General features: G+C 39.1%; 1 protein-coding gene across 2 annotated transcripts in view; it reads left to right on the top strand.

Moving 5' to 3' along the window:
- Positions 1-20,441, top strand: part of LOC137128986 (hippocalcin-like protein 1) — a 30,017-nt gene that overhangs the window by 1,067 nt on the left and 8,509 nt on the right. For both annotated transcript variants that reach the window (XM_067507743.1, XM_067507735.1), the window contains one exon: positions 18,810-18,978. In XM_067507743.1, coding sequence (XP_067363844.1) covers positions 18,883-18,978 — 96 coding nt within the window. In that variant the 5' untranslated portion in view covers positions 18,810-18,882. The remainder of the gene's footprint in view (positions 1-18,809; positions 18,979-20,441) is intronic.

Raw genomic sequence — 20,441 nt, 5'->3', positions numbered from 1 at the left:
GAATTCGTGCGGAGATGTCTCCGCTCAGGAACGGACACCTAAGTGTTAGACGCAGGTGTCGAGAGGCTTCCTGGTTATTCTGCAGTTGTCATTTTAATAATAAGAAAAGGATGAGCGAGCTAATAATGTGGTTGTTGGGTGTGATCCCCGGGTGCCGGTTGGTCTTTGCGCTTCAATGTCCTATAGGGAAAGATGCCCCAGCCCAGTGATATCAGTCCTGCAGCAGAGAGTCCTGCTGCTGATGTTTTGGTGGGTAGAGGCAGCATTTAGCCAGCATGTGCTAATGCTAGTCTAGTTGTTACATAAGATGGGCTCAATGTGTGCTGGAGCGCTACTCTCTGTACACTTGGATTTACTTAGTGTCCCCAGTGGCTGTTTCATGCATTCTATATTCTATAATGTGTTCACAGAAAGTGTTGCTAAAGGTTACTTTGCTCCCATAATATATGAAGCATCTAGAAATTCTTGACAAGATGCCCCTGACCACATGCATGCATGGAATGCACATACACACAGCTTGAAAGGCTTGTCTTTTGTCACACAGTCATAGCCCTTTTCTTTCTTTCAGGAAAATAAGTGAAACCTTTCAGTACTTCAGAGACCTTGATGGTCTCCAAGGCCTTGGATTGGGTTAAACATCCCCCTCTCTGCACAGGCATGATGGATGTGGAAACTTCTCAGATGACGAGCGTGAGAGCTTTATGGAGAAAAAGACATAATCACTAAGAGAATAGAAAAGAGATGGATGTGAAATGGCCCTGTGGTCTGGTGCTAAAACAGTAATGGAGGAAATGGGTCTGTTTAACCCTTTGAAGAGTTATGGTACATTTTTATCTTAGCACTCTGTTGTAATTAGCAAATACTAAGCAGCCACTTTCCTGTGAACCATTATCACCATGATTGTAATGTTAATGATTGCTATTAGGCATTGATGTGGTAAAAACAAGACAATGTCCTTGAGAGAAAAAGGGACAAAAGGTCTTTGTTCAAATGCTTAAAAATATCCTGTGCTGGCATTCAATACTGGACATTCAACATCAAGTGTTTGTGAAAAACTTGACATTAGACAGAAATACGTGGCAACACCTTATTCTAAATGTGTTAAAATTGTGACAGTTTTGTGATAATATTGCACCTAACTGAAAAAATAGGTTTACAATCTTTATTGATGGAAAAAAACATTCACTGTTGAATCTATCTAATATATCACTATTTAAATGTTTTTAGTTTCTTAATCCAAGCATTTTGGAATGAAGAAACATGTCCCCCAGTGGAGCAGTGTGTCTGATGCGTTTTCATTTGTTTGGACAACAACAAAGTCCCAGTGCTCCGATTAACAAGCTAATCCAGGCTGCAGCCTGACGTGTCAGTGAAGGCAATTTTTTGCTGGATCTAGTCTCTGTATGGGGATTGTGGAAAATATAAGTAAGTTATCCACTCTGATGAGAGGAGTTGTGTTTTCATGTGCCGGAGATGAGTGAGATATGGCCTGCATGGGGTGACACGAGGTCTATGTTTCCCATGCACGCTGCCGGCCCTATAATCTGCCCTGATCCTACTGGGGAGGGGCGTCTCCTGCTGTCAGACATACAGTCTGATAATGCCTGTGATAAGGCTGAGAGAGCAGCTGCTCTGCTGGAGGTGGATGACACACAGCAAACCACAACATGGCCTGAAAAAAACAAAACAAAGGTTGCACCAGTGAATCCAGGTGACATTCGGTGTAGCTTAAAGCACAGTCTACAGAGGATGTAGAGCATCCACAATGTACCTGGATGTGGTAGCTGTTGGACTCGACTCACTGCAGTTGCTTGTTTTTAGAAGAGTACTGAGTGAAATAGTTAGACATGAAGCTAAATGTTGTTCATATCCCTTGTGTGTAGGCAGGTCTTAGAATTGGCTTGTGATTCCTTCTAGTCTTTTTTGTAAAAGTACAAAAAACAAATTCTGTAGGATCAAGACTGAAAATAAAGGGCATAAAAGAAGTCACATGAAAGTTAGTAAGAAAAGAAGTTCTAAGTGGAGATTTTTAATAAATGACAGTAATTTAGCTGGTTCACCTCCTGTTCTCTCCTCTCCTTTGGCCATTAGGAGCCTCAAAGGGCAGCCAATTACTCCCAGAGCTCAGCATGTGGTTTGGCTAATGAAGTCAGGGTGGTAGGTGGACTTTTGGTGGAAAAGAGAAAAGCAAAGGTGTGTTTGTGTGTTCTTAAGCATAGAAGGGCCAATAGCTGTCAACTGATAAGGCATGGTGGAGGAAACACACACACTCGCCACACACTCCACCAATACCTCTGCTGAGATCCTATCTCAAAGCAGCCTCTTCCTCTTTGCCGCTATCTGCCCTCCTTTTCTGTTGTCTATCACTTCTCCCCCGGACAACAAGGCTATTTCTCTCCCTCGCTTTCCATCAAACTTGACATTATTTTCCTCTGCATCTCTGCCTTCCAATCATCAGGTATCTCTCCATCCCGATCGAGTTGCCTTTCATCTTTTCTCCCAGTCCCTCTTGGGCTATTTTAGCCCAAGGGTTTCCTTGAGAAATAAAAGCGTGGTATAATTAATCCCTGTACTGCTGTACAGTAGGAATAACAAAACTATTTTCTGTTTTCGCGGTTCTCCCCTGACTCCTTACCTCCTCTGGGGCTTCTCTCTCCATTTAGATGCCTCCCCCATGCCTGAGCAGAATGTGAGGAATTTTATGGAAGAATAACCACCAGCTGTGTCTGTACAGTCCCATAAATATATACAGAGTGGTGGAAGCTGTGCCTGTATTCTTTTTTATATATACATGTGAGTGAGAGAGATGTTCTGGTTGAAATATTGTAACTTGTTTCATACTGTGACAGCATCAATTAAGCTCAGCGTTTTCCCCTCACCAGCCTCTTGCAGGGCTTTCAGGGCAAAAGCAGAGGGCCAATGAGAAAATAGAAAAATCGATCTGGCGCCGGCCAGCTCGGATGCATTTACAAGCAGCTTTAATCACTGCAGACTAATTTCTCCGGCTGCTGGTGCAATCACATAGCAACCTTTTTCTGTGGAGCTGTGAGCAAAAGAGCAGTATTATTCCGTACAGCCTGTTCAATTAAATGTGCCACCTGGCTCTCAGGGCACAGCATGACACTCTGACTATATTAGCTGCTGTAAGGTTTTTTTTCTGTCCTCTCATGTCACACAGACAGTTGTTTGCATGTGGAGATAATCTTTTTTATCTTAATTTGGAACTGTGAATATGTCTTTACGTGGATGACTCTCATTCATGCAGGCTGAGGTCGCAGTAACATTGATAAGTAATTATGTTTGTGGATTATAGTTGAAGGTGCTGTTTGGCAGCAGTTGGTTGGAATTTTTGGGATAAATTAAGAGTTTGAATGGTGGGTGTTGATTAGACTAATGGTCATCAAGGATGAACAGGTGTCCTAGTACATTTGTTTTCTAAATCTCTAAATCTATGTTATTATTTGTTTTGTTTGGATGTGGTAGTTGAAACCACATCCACACAGGTGTACACAATATTAAAAACACAGTGGTTGTTTTTTTTTTTTTTCAGAAAAAAATTACTTCTAAGGGCAAAAGCCAATACTAAATGCAACCTCCCTTTGGACTTTGCACATTATGACTTTTAGGAAGACACTTGTCTTGCAGTTTTCTTCTACTACTAAGTATATTATTCCAGTCTTCATTCAGCATTTCCCAGTATTCTTCTTCATACTTAGGCTGTCTTTTAATTCTGTCTCTGTCCAGGTAATCAAATCATAAACAATGTGAACCATGATGAAGGTTGGTGTTGGTATCTAGAGGCCAGTCAATGACCATCTGTTGTTTTCAAAATATAATTTCACTGCATCATCAGTGTGATTGAAGTCATTGTCAAGCTGAAAAATACTTACTGTTCCTAATCAGAGTGAGATAAGAACTTGTCTGACTAGATGTCTGTACATTTATAATCTTCAGACTATCACCACCAACACTAGCACAAATACCGCCCTAACCATGACAGACCCTTCATCATGTTTCACCAACTTTAACAACTGCAACTCTTCTCACATATTTGGGATAATTGAACTCAAAAATTCCAAACTTTAGTTGACCCCCATAATACTCTTTTTCATTGATCTTTACGTTTTCCATTCACTCGCGTCTTTGAATGTTTTTGCATATCTCAGTCTTTACCTCTTGAAGAAGTGGTTTCTTGCCTGCTATCTTTTCACAAAGGCCATTCCTGATTCCAAGCTTCTTTAGACTGCCGAAGCATCAACTTGGCATCCAGATGAACCTGCCAGATGCTGAGCTGGGTCCTTGCAGGACTTCTTCTGGAATAATACAGTCATATCCAAAAGTATCTCAAACAATTAGTAAGAAACTAAGAACACAGGCGCAGTAAATCAGCGTTAGACATCGGTACAGTAATGCTTATTTTAATCATTTTATTTGACCACTACACACCATTCTGGCATTCTCAGAGAAAACTTGGATTTTTGGGGGGGATCTAAAGTTAGCGTGATCATCACGTGATCATTGTGTGGCATGGTTGTTCTCCAAAATTAGGTCACTAAAAGGTCACTGGGAATGCAAGTTCCTTCTATTTGTCAATACAATATCTCAGGAAGATCTTGAGGGAATTTCTCAAAATTTGGCACATATCCACTTGGACTCATGGATGCACTACGAGAAATTTGTATTACAGAATTTCAACAATTTCACAGTATATGGCACATGAAAATTAGCTTTATGCTTCCTCTGGTGCAATGCATAAAATGGAATCATTTTTAAATACATTTTAATAAATTAAATTTGTCAGCTGTAAACAGAACAGTGTCTGTTGTTTTCACATGGCAGCATACTCGGTCTATCACAAACAAGGTAGATGTGGGTTTAAAAGGATGCAGTGACAGAGACTCTCTTAAAAAGTACCAGCCTGTCAGTGATCAGAGTGCTGTGTAAGTGATTGTGAGGTGTATTTGTGTTGTTCCTTACACATTATAACCCTAGACAGAAAAAAAAAGTGATAGCAGTAAACAAATTAAGAAAGAGAGCTACAGCTAGAAGGAGAGCCTCACAGCAGGAATTCTCTGATCAAGCTTCTCTGTGGAGAATACAGTAATGTTAAGCTTAATGATCTCATGTACAGATGTGTGGTTCTAAAGTCGGGATCTATCAAGGTCATAGTCCATGTGTTGGGTGCATTTTCCGCAGCTGTAATATACAATATAACTGTATCACAAATGGTACAAATGTGCAAATAACTACAATAATGTATAACTGTAAACAGAAAGTTTTAAGTATATTTTTATTTTTAAAGTTATTATTTCTTTTAAGCTATTTATGCATTATTTGCCCCTTAGCTTAGAGTGAATTCAGACCATTAAGACATTGCATACGATATTATTAAAAACTGTACAATGTGTTAAACATTTTTGTGTTTAGAAAAACTGCGGTTGTAACATCTGGAGAGTTGCATTGAATTTATATGGTCTATATTTATTTTTATATACTAAACCATATTAATTTATATTTATAATTTATTTATTTATTTAACTTATGGTTATAAATATGTATATTTATGTGTAATGGCCTTTAACAAAAGTTCAAAATGAAATTGAATTCAACAGTCGCTGGTTAGATTTTAAATCTTTAAGGCTCCCTCTTTTATTTGGTTAGATTTTTTTCAAATAAGTTTAAACAAATTAAACGTAACATGTAAAAAGTTTAACTGAATATGAACACAGCCTACACTTAATTACTCATTCAATAAATTTGTGGAAACAGCTAATTTATTACTTTAACTCGGCATACATATGAAAGTTTTAAAATTTTTATTGCCAGACCCTAAAAAAACAAAAGCCCCTTTTACAATGTCAAATCAAGGCAGGGTTATTGTGTCAATTTTCCAGTTATTGTTTTAAAAATGATGTATTTCTGACATTTATGTTATACGTCACATTGAATGTCACTTTGAGTGATACTCCTCTAATACTGAGGGACTGTCAGCTGTGTAAAAACACCAAGAAAATATACCTGGACATTGGTGCTTCATGTTTTTTTTATAGGATGGTTTGTAAGTTGGCAATTAACTGTAATGTGTATTGACATATAACATAATCATACTTTAGATCATAAGATTAGTAAAAGATCAGTTATGCTACTCTGGGGGTGTAGTTTTTCTTTTAAATTTTTTTTCCCCTATGATTACATTTAGAAATTGAATGCGGAAGATTTTATTTATGCAGCGCTATAGAAAGTTGTTCATTATAATAATGCTATTATAAAATTCAACCATGTGTAGTAAAAAGTCACACTTCATGCAGCTGAAATCTACAACTCAGTGGTAAAAAGAAAACTGTGAGAGCCACTAACTAGCAGCAAGATGTGTTTCTTTGCCTGGCATCAGCAGACTGATGTGTGAACATCACAGCTGAGCTTGTAGGAGTCACGGAGGGATGTTGGGAAGGAGCATAATAGACTCTACAAGCAAGATGAAGAGTTGTCTCAATGTGTGATCTTTCCATCTGAGCCCAGAGCGAGCCCTGCATGCTGGTACTTTACAAGTCAAGGCATTGTGGGATATCTCCATCAGTCCTCTGTTGATGCAACATGATCCATCGTGAAGGGAAAATTCTTGCTGAGTAGGCTGTTTGACTCACTGATAAAAGTCAGGCTTTGATGGTATTTTTAGACACTTTGTCTTCTTTTGTCACCAGGAAATGGAAAAGTGAGAAAGCTGTAATATGGCGAGGTGCTAGGGATCATCCCCCGTCTGCTCTCACTAAAACCCGAAATTTAGGTTGTTTCCCAAACCTTTTCTACCTCTCTGGATCTGACCTCTGCCTTTGTTAAAGGTTTTAGACACTGACTTCCCTGTGTCTGTTTGTCTGTCTTTCAATTCCCTTTAAAAACAAATGTCACGTGCATGATGATGTGTAATCAACTACGTTTGATCAAATCTTTCTAGGTCAGAGAGAAGTTAGCAAGGAAAATCATCAAGGCTGAGTGAGAGTTAGATTATAGTTGGGAGAACGCGAAGTGGAGACTAAATCCTCTTTATGTAAGTATATTAGAGGGCGCTGTCTTTTGCCCTATACTAATGTGATGATTTTTAGGCATGACCCAACTTGTCCTTTTTTTTCAAATCACAGACAAACGCACAGTACTTCACTACTTCTCCATGTTGGAGGTAAGGTGGAACATCACACAAGGTCAAAAAAAAGAGCCGGATTGAAACAGTTACCAACAGCGCCAGTGCTTTTCATTGGGTGTCACAGTACAGGCTGGGTGCTTGAGGGATGTGATAAATGGAGAAGGATGATGTCAGGAACTGAAGTGGAAAGTGAGATGAAGACAAAAAATGAAAGCCAGAGGGGTTCTAACCTTGTCCCTGGTGTTTGTGCCAGGAAGCAGCTGGAAAAGACTGATGCTCCTACCTTTCCCATCTGCCTTTTGCACTCCGGCTGTTTAACAGCTGATCAGAGCTTTCTCTTTTGTTGTCTTGCATAACATTTTGCCACTATTATTCTGTTGTTTTTGCAAAATGTTCATTTTAATTTGTTTAATCATTATTAAACATTATTTAGCTTTTAATTATTTTGTTATATTAACAATTTTAGTTTTCAGTCTACTTTCCAAGGCTGTTATTTCCTTAACAAAAACTATAAATCTTTATGTACAGTGATTTGTGTAATGTATCCCATTTAAACTTATCAAATCTCCATTCATATCAACATTTAGCACAATCACAATCACAATCAATACTCTAAGGTTCAGATTTTTACCATTTTTGTTCAATATCTGATAAATAATAAAATATTTACTATGCTATAATTTGGACTTTCTTAAGTTAAACCATGTGAGGGTCACATCACATCAAACCATATGACCTTGCAGCTGTCTCTTCTTTTTCATTATACTTACTTCTAGACAAAAATCCTTAACCTGATTAAGGGACTAAGTGCCTGTGGTAACAAAAGAAGGAAGTTGATGCTGGAAGAAAAAATACCATCTTGAACTTTGGAAGTGTTGTGATTCCTGCATGTGACTGTGGCTTTGGGTGACTTGCTGCTGTGCCAGTGCTGCATCCTGCTCTGGGACATTAACCAAAATACACATTGGTACCTCAAAAGCCCGTCACTCTAGAGACCCCTCTTAGTAAGTCCCTGTAGTCCCTTAGTAGACCCTGGAGAGTTTAATAAACACTGCAGTATCCCTTTAAGCAATGTAGAATTTGTGAGACACTTCCAAGTATCACTTCCATGGTGATGTGATACTGGCAGGTTGAAAGAAGAGAGGTTTGATTCAGTCCTCCATCTGACTTAGAATATCGTTTTCACTGGAACTACAACTAAAACTAACCACAACCAACTTTCCAAACTGTGGAGAGGGCATTCAAGGATACAGTTCCTCTACAGATTCATACAGGTTTGTACTCATAAATCTATATACCCACCTGTAAACTTAATTAACTGATAGCGTTTTAGTTCTTTGAACCTGATTAAACCTGAGTGCATATATGAGAGGTGCATACAGTAAAAGTTAGAGAGTGACCGGTCTTCATGTTTCTTGTCCAAGCAGGCTGGCAGTGAAACCAGGTCACTGTGGCAGCATTCATATATGCCAGAACACCACAAAGAATCTAAACCCAGTTTTATGTAGTTTAATAACAACGAGAAAGGCCAGAGGGCCGAGTTCTAGTGGTCCTGTTGCCAGTTTGTGTTGGCAGGAGCAGGTCCGAAAAATCTGGAGCAGTGATACCAGGGGAGCTGGGGCAGCAGAAAGCTAGGCCCAAGGCATTTAGTAAAGATCAACAGCTGTTAAAAAACGACAAACTGACATTGGAGATGGTTTGAAGGGGAAATGAGATAGATGGAGGAAAGGGGAAAAGAAAAAGGATATGTTAAATGAGAGGATAGGGAAGACAGGTCTTGTATGTCAGCAGATCGATTGCATCTAAGGATAGAACTGTATCAGGAATCTCCTTCACCTCAGCAGCAGAAATAGCTGCACTTGTGACCCCTGAGGGGAATCTGTGGACACTATAGATTTGTTTGGATTTGTTTAAGGGTAAGACCTGTAAATGTCCCCATTGACTTTATTGTGAAAATGGAAACGATTTTCAGGCTGACACGTAACTTTGTGAGCTTCTGACCTCTTATGAAGGACGGAGCCTCACATTGTTAAAAGAAAAAACAAACAGAGAATTGTAATGGGAAGTCATCAGAACAGTAAACTATGTATGAAAGTTTTTATTTGTACAACTGAACTACTGTTCCACACTTTACAGTACAGTATGTTGCATCCAGCAACTGGTCTAAAGAATCAGCAACATTGTTGTTTATTGGAGACAGCTGAGCTGTTACCTAATTACAATCTGCTAAATATGCCTTCTTCTCTACCAAATAAAATAAAACAGTTTTAACATTTGCAAATGTAAAATGCAAATGGTTACAAACAGTAATGTATAAAGGGGCCTGGTGGCTCAGTGGTAGAGCATTAAGTTGATTTGGCATAAAACTCATGCCAAATCTAAGTGTGGAACACGTTCCACTGTGGTGACCGCTGAAGGGACAAGCCCAAAGCCATTGATCTTTGACAAACAGTAAAGTGAAACAAACGGTATAGACAGTAATTATGAACTGAAGGAACCGAATAAACTCAAATAACAGCTGGGATAGTGTCCAACCCCTCCACGGCCCCCACGATGAACAGGATAAGGGGTGACAGATAATGGATGGACAGATTGTCCTGATGTCCAGCTGTACTTTGTAGCTACTATATCTTAGCGTGGATGTGAGCATGGAGATAATGGAACTCCTGTGCAGCCAATGTTGCAGAATTGTAGAGGATTTAAAAGGGTGACTTCAGCTATGTTCAACTTGCTTTGTACGGATTTAGTTTAGGATGTAAATGTATATTAATGATTTTAAACTTCCCTCTGACTTCCCTTTATTCAAATATTTTTCTGCTTCTAGCTGAAAAACTCCTCCAGATCAGAACATGACCAGAGGATTTTTTTTTTCACATGATGTCATCTGGAGGAGCTCTGGAAAAGCAGGTTGACCATGATTACAAACTCCATTGTGTGAGCAACAAGATGGCATAATCTGAACTGAAGGTTCTTTCAAGTGATTTGGAGGCATTTTTCAGCTAGAAGTAGAGAAATATTTTGATATAGGGAAGTCGAAGGAAAGTTTATTGGCATTTGAGTACATGTGCTACCCAAACTACCAAAAAGAAGCCAAACCAAAAGAACCAAGTTCAAAATCAGTGGAGGCGTTCTTTAATCAGAGCCAAGATTTTATGACTCTAAAGGTTACAATACCTTTTGGTTGTGTTTAAGCATTAGAATCAATACTGAGAAGTAGGAAGTGATAAGTATCTTTCAGTACAATAAGGCAAAGAGGAGTAATGTATGGATTTTATCTACTACAATATGTTGTATTTGAAATGTGCCACCGGTTTCTGACAATATGTTGAATACTTTAGAAGTATAAATGTCTTAAATTAAATCTGAAAATGTCCATGTCCTCTTAAAAATCTGTTACCTGGCTCATCGACTGTGACTTGCTGAGCTGCTGAGAGGAAGTTGTCTCAAAAAGGACGAAGAAGCTAACCTGCAGGTGTATCTCCTCTGGTGAGAGTAAGGTTACTGATATAATAGGTTGTCTGGGTGGCTAAGGCGCCTGACTTTGGTTTGCTCAGCATGCAACAGTCACTATAGATTTTCATAAATTATTGTGCTCAGGCCCTGTGCTAGAATTACACACACGCTAAAGGTCATAACGCTGCACGGAGCACATACTGCGATGAACGGCGGAGGAAGATGAGGGAGGGAGGAAGTGAAAAGAGGCATTAATTATCCATCAGTGTAGCTCATGTTTTGTTTAATCTTTCCTTTTTGATCAGCCCTCTTCTTCCTTCTCTTAGTCCTCCACCTTTACTTGGTCTCACAGATGGTGTAATCACCAAATGTTATCGCTTGACTCCCGCTGATGCACAGACACTGGAGTCACTGAGCTTGCTGTCTCCTCGAACCTGGCCCTTCCCACACAAACACATGGTGCACTACAGTCGGAAAGCTAGCTACAGCACCCTCCCTGGCTGTGAATGCATGGACAGATGCTGCGCTAACCTAAGCCGTATGTCTTTCTCAAAGCAACAGCTCATAGTGTGCACAGCACAGAACTGAATGCTTTATTTTCTGCCTCCACTGAACGTATTTACAGTAACCTATGAAGCCACTCTATGTCAGACACCAAGTGAATCAACAAAAAAACAAAGTTATTACAGCTGCCCACACTGGTCTCTTTGCAAATGCTCACCTTGCTCTATTACTGTGCACTTTATTCATTTGCATGCATGAAATTGCTGGTGTAAATGCAGAGAAGTGCCTTTCTAGCTTCCAAGAGGAAACAAAAAAGTATTAAAATTGTGTAGTTACATATTTCATGTTCTTTTGTCTTCCATAAAATTCCATAGGACAAAATTCATTTATGTCCAAGCCAATGGTGTGTGCACTTGCTTTTATTACATACAAATGTGTAATTTAGCATTTCTCCTCTATGCAATAATGTCACATGTAAGGAGAGGGAGCAGTGAAGCATCTAGTTCAGTTAATAAATGTGAGCTGGCTACACAGTGAATACCGTGTTACTGAATGTGAAGATGAGCTTCCCAGTGTAAATATTTCATAAGGAACTGCTGCGAGGAGGCTTTCCACAAGTCCTGCTTTTTGAAAAACATTATATAAATATTATATAATTGAACATCTTCTTTTTCCTTGTGGTATGAACTGGTTTATATCGCTACTTAGAAAGCGTAAAGAATATTTGTACATTCTTTCCCTTTTGCTGTCATATTTATGCAAGTACATATTTAATTTTTTTTTTCTATGCGATGATGAATGATTAAACAGCCACATGGGTTTTTTTGTGGTTGAGAACATCATTAGAAGAAGACTCTCAGAAGAAAGCTACTGTCTGTGCCTTAGATGCAATGTTAAATATGTCTCAACGTCCAGAAGTTACCAGAAGGGGAAATAAAGAAACACGACTCCTTGTTGCTCGTCCACACAGGAATCAGTGCATCTATGTTTCAGGAAAATGAAATAACTCTTCAATGCCAAGAAACCTATTACCACAAACCACCTTATTCTCCATGGAGGTTTAGGGGGAATAGCTTTACCTGCATGACTTAAGCACCTGCAAATAGTCTCAGATTTTGTACCAGGGAATTGATCTCTATTTGCTTGCTTGGAATCAAAGTAATGGATATGTGGTGGGGCTCAGGCTGCTCCAGGTTTTCACGTAATCGAAGATTTCTACTCCTGGATGGAGGACATTATTTCTTGTCTTTGTGACCCAGATGGAAATAGCTTTGCCCTCCAATGGACGTGTTATAAATGAGGCCAGCCGCTTCCCAGATGGAGGTCTGAGTTCCTGAAAAGAGGTCTATTGCTCTACAGTTGTGCAGGGCCAAGTAACTGAAGTGTGTATTAAAGCTCAGCCCAAAAATGTGGCATGCTGGTGGCACCATAGAGGGGTAAATACAATAAAATACCTTATTCCTATCATAAGCCCAAGATCTTTTTTTCAGTCAGACAAACAATTACAAGACTAACACATTTTCTACATATTATTTTACATCTATATTGTAGGATATAACAAGTACTTATCTCTAGCATTGCTTCATAAAAAATACATATAAAAACTATGTAAGGTATAGAGAATATAAGTAAATGTTTAATTAAGAAATTAATTCATACTTAAAATAATAATTGGCTGAAGCTAAGTCTAATGAAGTAATGTCCATTAGACTAAATTACTCAAATCAGAAAAGTGGGTGTCCAATATTCAACATGTCAGGGCTGTGTGTGGACACACATTCAGAAAGAGTAAACCCTTTTGCAGTCCTCTGGATTTGATTATGATAATCCCCAGAGTAGTTAGTTCACCATGGTTCCATCAGAAAGACATCCCTGATTCCCCCACCAACTCTCTCTTCTATCTGTCTCTGTGTTTTTTCCATCTATCTCTCATACTCTCTCTAAAGTGAATACCACATAAGCCTTTTAAGCTTTTGCATACTGCAGAAGCAAAAAGCTTAAATGTTACATTGTCACATCCTCCTCTTTTGTCCTTGCTTTCAGTCCTCACCTAATCGGTGGCTGTATGTTCTATACATTTTGTCATTGTAAATGAGAGAGTGACGTTTTTTTTACTCGCAGTGCTGTAAGGTGTGGGTGTGTGGGTGTGTGTCTGTTACGTGTGAATGCATGTTGTCCCCATTTGACAGAGAGTTATTATCAAGATTTGGACATGCTCTGAAAGCTATGGGAGTGCAGCATAGGAAGGAGCTCCACACTGAGGACCAGTCCTCATTTTTATTTTTAACCGCTCCATTAATGTCTTTTCCTTCAATAACTCTTCGTATCTTCATCAATCCTTTTGTCTCTTCTGCCTCCTCTTCCACTGCTTGTCGGTGTCTATTTTTTCTCCTTTCCTCTTAAGATGGAAACACGTGAATTTTGTAACCAAGGTAATTATGCCCTGTCAGCTATGTTTTGGAAGTGAGAAATGATAAATGTCACATCAGGTCCATCACGGTACAGCTAAAATATGTTTTTAACATACATTCTGATAATTAACTGGCCTAAAGTTTTTAAATGGGACAATTTGCTGACACAGATATTTGCGAATATTTTGGGGTATGGGACCTGACCTCCAAACTCCAGGAACTTGTGATCAATCAAGATTTAGTACATACACACATTTAGTAAATACATATACATAAAGCTGAACATCAACAATATAGCAGTGAAGGTGAAGACCATTACGATGATTACACAATGACAAATGACAATATTGCAACACAAGCATAAATAAATACAGTCATCATCGAAAGTGACAGGAAAGAGGAAAAAACATGGCTATGAATTAGTAAAAGCAGTGTGAAAGACAGAAGGCAGACGGTGCAGGGCTATCGCTTCTCTCCACTTTGTCATAGTTATAAACCATGGGTCCACAGAATGGAAGTTCCAAAAGAAGACAAGCAAATTGTTATGCAGAAATTATGGGAATTTGCGAGGGAGTTAAAATATGTAGAGCAAGAGGGAGAGGAAAAAAAAGCTGAAGAAATATGGATGAAAGGTATCTCAGGTGGCCTCTCACAAGCTGCACTTCTGTGAAGAAGCAATGAGAGACTGGAGGCTGAAAACACTCAAGTGAAGAAAAAAATCAATGATTCCTGTCAGTTTTTTTTGATCTGTTGCTTTTTTTCACATGGCACCAGCTCTGTCTGCTTTATTCTAGCACTGCATACCACTTCAACACCCCCTCCCTCTGTTGTCTCCAGTCCTTTGGCTTTCTTTTTCTCTCTCCCTCTCCATCCCTCTTCCCTCCTAATGACTGAGCTGTTGGCAGGCGATATGAAGGCGGCATTTTCTTGTCTTATAAGCACATTAAAGAGACGAGAAAAAAGCTCGCTCTCTAAAATGTTAAATTGGACTTTGTACTTATCTGTTCTCTAACTCTCTAACTTTTTCACATTGCTCATACTTCTTTTTTCGTTTCCCTCACACATCTCAATCAGGTCTCTACTGCTTTTTTCTCCTTTGGTTTATTGCAGTTAAAGTTGCACTGATGTACAGGCCTTTTATTAAAACGCTCATATTTGCCAGACATATTCATCTAGCTCTGTGATGAGGGGGGTATCTGCCTGACCACAGCTAGTCAATGAGCTTTAAAAAATTTATTTATTTATTTATTTATTTCACATGGCCACCCAGAGAAATCATTTCAGCCTAGTGTGGGAGGATTTTACACAACAGTCTGTGAAACCTGCAATGAAACCTGCTTCAGTCCTCCTTAAGGATCAGCTAACCCATCTCACTGAATCAAATTACTTTCAGTGTCCAGTGATGCGCTATAAGGTGCTGCTGAGGGGCTTCTTGGCAATAAAATGGCCTTACAAAAAAAAAAAATCCAATTATAATGTTGGCACAAAATATCAGCTACTGGCAGCAAGAAGAAAAGAAATTCAGCATCAGCCTTCCAGGGTTTTATCTTAGGTTTCACCATGCAGATGCTTTCATGTCATAAACCCAACTTTCAACAAAGTTGCAACAGCACTGCAGTTTTGGATAAATTTCTTGATGTAGAAATATATTCGGACACAGCTATTCTCTACAGAAGAATCTTGGTTTTTTCTAAAAGACTTTCTACCTCCTAATGACACCATTTTTCACTAAAAACACCTCTTATCTTTGGATCAGATTTTCGCTCGCCTTAGCTCCTCTTCTCTCTATGATCCTATCTGTGGTTTTTGTCTGAAAGTCTTTCTCTCTGTGCAAAGATCATCAGCCCAGAGGATGGTGACCCGCTTAGTAGCTGTGTAACAGATGTTCCAAGGGGCCGAGTCTGTGAATGCGTGCGCTCAGCAGGCCTCTGCGTTTACTTACGATGGGGGAGTGGACAACAACAACTAACAAGCACTGACAGGCACTTAGACTGAAGAGACGGATTATGCCTTAGAATGGACGGATGAAATTTTAAGGAGATAGTTCCAAGGGATTGGAAATGGGGTTTGAGTTTTGGGGGCCACGGGAGGATTAAAAAAACAGTGGCTTGTGAGGACAATCTTGTGATTCTCAGGGAGGCATGCAGTGAGCTTTCACAGCTGGTCACAGCTGGGTTGAAGAAAGGAAAGTAACGATGGGGGGGAGGGGGAGCACAGTGAAAAGGTCAGCGTGTTGGAATAGAATTTGTTGTAGAGACTGCTGGCAGCCTTCCTGTCAGGTTATACTCACACTTTCTGTGGCTTGGTCTCTAAGTGCTTTGTCAAGCCTGAGCTAGCACTTCCAAAAATCATAAAGTGGTGTTCATCTGTGCAGATTATCTTGCTGAACAAAATGTGTACTCTGCAGTTCCAACCTTTTTCCTTTGTGGGCAGTGACTATTACCTCACATTGGTTACTTCACTGAAGTAGAACAGGCCATGCCCAGTAGTTAGAATGGGCGCAATCCTCCAAAGTCTTTTAGAAATGTAAAAACAACAAAGAAAATAGATGGTTCTCCCTTATTCAAGATAAACTCTCAATATGTCAGTATACATTATGCATTATTTTTCTTTTGCTCTGACCTATGCTGAGGTAAAAGTTTGCTCTCATGTGTTCCCCTGACAGCATTAGTTGCTGTAATTAAAGAATGTTTAGCTCCCCAATTAAATCTCATCCTCTCTTCTAAGCCTCTCTTCTTGCTGATTTCATGTACAGTTTTCTGCCCTGCAGATGCCACTCAGTTACTTGTCGAGGAGAAATTAATTGTCTGCTTTTGTCTTATGATTGTGTGCAGGTCCAAAGACTGACTCAGCTGGTGTCTTAGTGTTTTTTGTATTGGAAGGAAAACAGAGAGACAAGATTGCATTGATGTATTGCCGAGCTTAATGGTATAATTTTGAGTAAACAAGTGACCATTTCACAGAAAATATTTATTTGCCAAAAATAATCATAAAATTATGTAAGTAACAAAAATGTGACTGATTTAATAGAACAAGAAAAGGTCATTGGAAAAAATTGTATTTTTGGAAAAAAAGAAAAATGGAAATTTGAAACTTTTAATGAGATTTGATTCGCTGAGTATCTGTGTACGAATCTTGCCTGGAAGTGAAGCAGGTTAGAGGCCACATTCTCACAACGGGTGCCAAAGAGCCATTATATTGATTCCTAATCCTCGCCATGTGCAGCATTCACCAGTCCCCAAACAGAGAAAAAGAAAACATAACTGATGGCTGTAGTTATCCCTTCAGTAGCCTGGGAATTGGCTGCAAGCATCGCTGTCATTGTACGAGCATTTACTCTAATGCCTTCAGCATGAGGTACTTAATATGAGTCTAATTTTATTAAAGAGGCGATCGGGCATGTGGGTTTTAAAGCTCTGGCCAGGCAGCGATAAACACCTGCAGCACCCACACCACCCACCTGCATTACAAATCCTCTTTGACGTTCTCAAGATTGTATAAACACAAACATTCTTCACACACACACACAAAATTGTTGGTGCAATTACCCACCATGACTGAGGAGACACTGAGGGTCAGAAAAGGTCGGACAAATCTCACTGCAGGTGTTCATCCCCAGTCATCCTGTAATTTAAAACTCCATTCACACACATATAGTCACCCAGAGAAGCAAAGAGAAGTTATCAAGCACAAGTTCGTTGCACCTTTTATGCATACGACTTACAGTTTATATGAACATTGTGAAAAGGTCTCAGCACTACAGTGTCTTAGTGTCTTATTTATTTCAACCATAAATTACTACAAACTCTGTAAGTCAATAACCGCCACAATACAACATATGAATGTTAAATTTATCCCAATAGTATTTCAAACATTTAATCTGATAACATAAGGGTTCTCAAATTTGTATTCAATTGATGGGAAAACTAATTAACTATTATATGATTTATAAATAAATGTTTGCATGCCATAAAGTTGAATTTATCAACACATTCCTTAAACACACTGACTCAATTCAATACACTCTGCTATAGCCTTACTCGGTTTGGTTGGACCAGTAGTTTAAGGTGGTGGGCTAATATAAGCTGTAATTTCCTAACTGAGGTTTTGCTGCATTGGCAGATTTTGGCCCATCTCTATCTATTTTTTGTCAAGATAAACAGATGCTCAAGTTGTGTGCAATTTAAAATTTTCAAAAGCAAAGGGTGCAGCAGTAAAAGTGCGTTAGTCCATCAATCATATGTAGCTGCTAATCCTGGCAACAAGCCTATCATAGCTGGGCGAGGGGCGCCGTACACCCTGGACGGGTCACTAATCTATCTCAGAGAGATGGGTAGAACATGCAGAGTCCGCACAGAAAGGCTGCATATTGTTGGTAGATTTGAACCAGCTTTAAGGCAGCAGCTATACCCCCTCAACCACCATGCTGCCTTAGGACATTAGTCAAGGAGTCACAAACAATGCAGAAAGTGATTTTTTTCACTTCAACTGATTGCTAACACGTGTTCATGGTATTTTGAAATAATTTGGAATTTGTGGCATTTCTAGTTTTTTCAGTTGTCAGTTGAAAATGGGTTTTTATAAGGGAAACAAAGCCAGTTAGTTTACAGCATTTTTGCTAATCTAATCTAAGCTAACCAAGTAAAGGCTGTAGCTTTATACCTAAAAATATTTTGGTTTCATAGTCAGGGTTTAATGACATAATTGCATCAATGAAATTGTTTTTTCGTCAGGCAGGTTGAACTGGAATAAAGATTAAGACATCTGGACATGCGCAGGCATAACACAGCTGATTTGACACACAAACACACAGCTGACTAGATAAACCCATAAATGTGATCAGTGGGCTAATGTTTGACGTCACAAGGGTGCATTTGGGATTATTTAATATTTTAGGTTTAAAACTTGCTGAGTTGCATAATATCAGTGGGATTGGTACAGAATACTGTGACAGGGCTTTGATTTTATAAAAAATTTTGACCATCATTGTGTGAATGGACAAAGTAATGTCAATCTGTCAGTCTCTTGTGGCAACCAGGTTGATGTTACAGTACTTTGCACAAATTCACCTATGTCTAATGCAGCTGTCTGGTAGCCAATTAGTTTTTAAGGGCTTTTTTTAAATTGTCTTTTGTAATGCTTGCTACATTTTATCCCTCACAATTTTGATCTGTTGCTGAGCAACTCCCGTGATGTGCTGCCGCCTGCTCACCAACATGTTGTCTGTTTTCATTTTTGACCACTTAATCCTCCTCTCTGTTTAATTGTTAGTGACCTCCTGTTTCTTGATTTCTGATTGACAGGTGTGAAAAGCGGCCTGGCTTGTGCTGTAGCCACTGCTGTTGTCAAGGAAACCAAGAGTCCTGTCCCTTTGCCATGGGTAAACAAAACAGCAAGCTGCGACCCGAGATGCTGCAGGACCTCAGAGAAAATACAGAGTTCTCTGACCACGAACTGCAGGAGTGGTATAAGGTATGTAAAAAAAAACTGCACACAGAATTTGGACATTTTTGAGATGTACAGCTTGAGTAGTGGAAAGTGATTAAATGCATGTAGTCATAAAATGCGGTCAAGATTTGTCCAGAAAGTCACCAAAGATCCAAAGAAAACATTCAAAGGAGTTCAGGCAGTCGTAGGTCAGTTTTCAAGACTCCACTATCTGAAAGACACATGTTAGAAATAATGTCTATGCGAGTTTACTTTTCACTACACTGCTGATGTTACTGTACTAAGAGTATGTTAGTACAATAAAAGTTCCCCAAATATTACTTTACAGCACTATAAAAAATACCCATAAAATATTGTATCATGTTAACAATGGGTTGCACTGATCATCCACAGGGAAAGGACTTAAATTATTAACCCTTTTTGAGGACAATGCTAAAATGTATGTGTTAAGAACACTTTAGTCACCTAGTTTGGAAAAATTACACTTTATTCAACACTTGTCAACACAGATTAAAACACAGTGATAACTAAAAACCTCATGTCTAATAACAATACAACACTATATCCTCAGGTCTAATTCACAATACTGGGCTTTTAGTGTAGATGAAAATGAATCGGTGAGGAACTGTAATATGGTGTTTTATCAGTAATCAGTAACACAGACAGCAGCCTTGAATTTGACAGTGTTTGTGTCCCTCCAAGGCTCCTCGTCTGTTGATGCACTGGGGAGGTCGGATTAGATCTTGGCATGATCAAGTACCACAGAGCTGCATGAATTATCTCATCCTATTTGCACGGATGTGTCTTTGTGTAATGGGTATATAGCTCTGCACAGGGATTAGACCTATGTAACATCTGTGTGATCTCAGTAAGAGCCGTACAATACTAAAGCACCACTTCCCTGACCCCAGGTCTCTTCACACTGACAGTGGTCACAGTGGTTATGATGGTTACATCAACAGTCCTGTTAATTCTAAATGATGTTGAGGTACCAGAGGTCTCTGAGAATTTATCAGCTTGTCTTTTTTTGAGCAGAAAAGCTGTGCTGAAAATGTCAGACCCCAGCAACGATTTGTTTAGAAACACAGCCATGTTGACTTCCCACCTCTACTCATAAAAATATTTGATATGATGATCTTAATTAATTTCAGCATTCAAACAGGGACAAAGACTTTGTTAAGGACCTTTTCTTTAGAGCTTTATTTCTGCTAAAGATAAACCACCACTGACATGACTTTTACTTTTTTTGCTCTTCAGCACGAGAGGCCTTTATCAAATGTGACTTCCTGAAAAGAAGTGCTTTCATCGACCCAATACTAAGCTCCTTTTTAAAAAAGTATTTCTTCAGTCTGTTCGGAATGGACTGGTACATGAATGAAACATTTTCAGGTCAATGTTTGGTCACAGAAATGTGATTCCTCATTGTCCAACTGGCTTTGAAAAGATTCTATTTCGGTCAGTCATGCTTGCTGATAGAACGTTTAATA

The sequence above is a fragment of the Channa argus genome, chromosome 1, assembly GCF_033026475.1.
Source record: "Channa argus isolate prfri chromosome 1, Channa argus male v1.0, whole genome shotgun sequence".
Classification (NCBI taxonomy): Eukaryota; Metazoa; Chordata; class Actinopteri; order Anabantiformes; family Channidae; genus Channa; species Channa argus.
The sequence above is the reverse complement of the archived record's forward strand: the minus strand, read 5'-3'. Positions and strand labels throughout refer to the sequence as shown.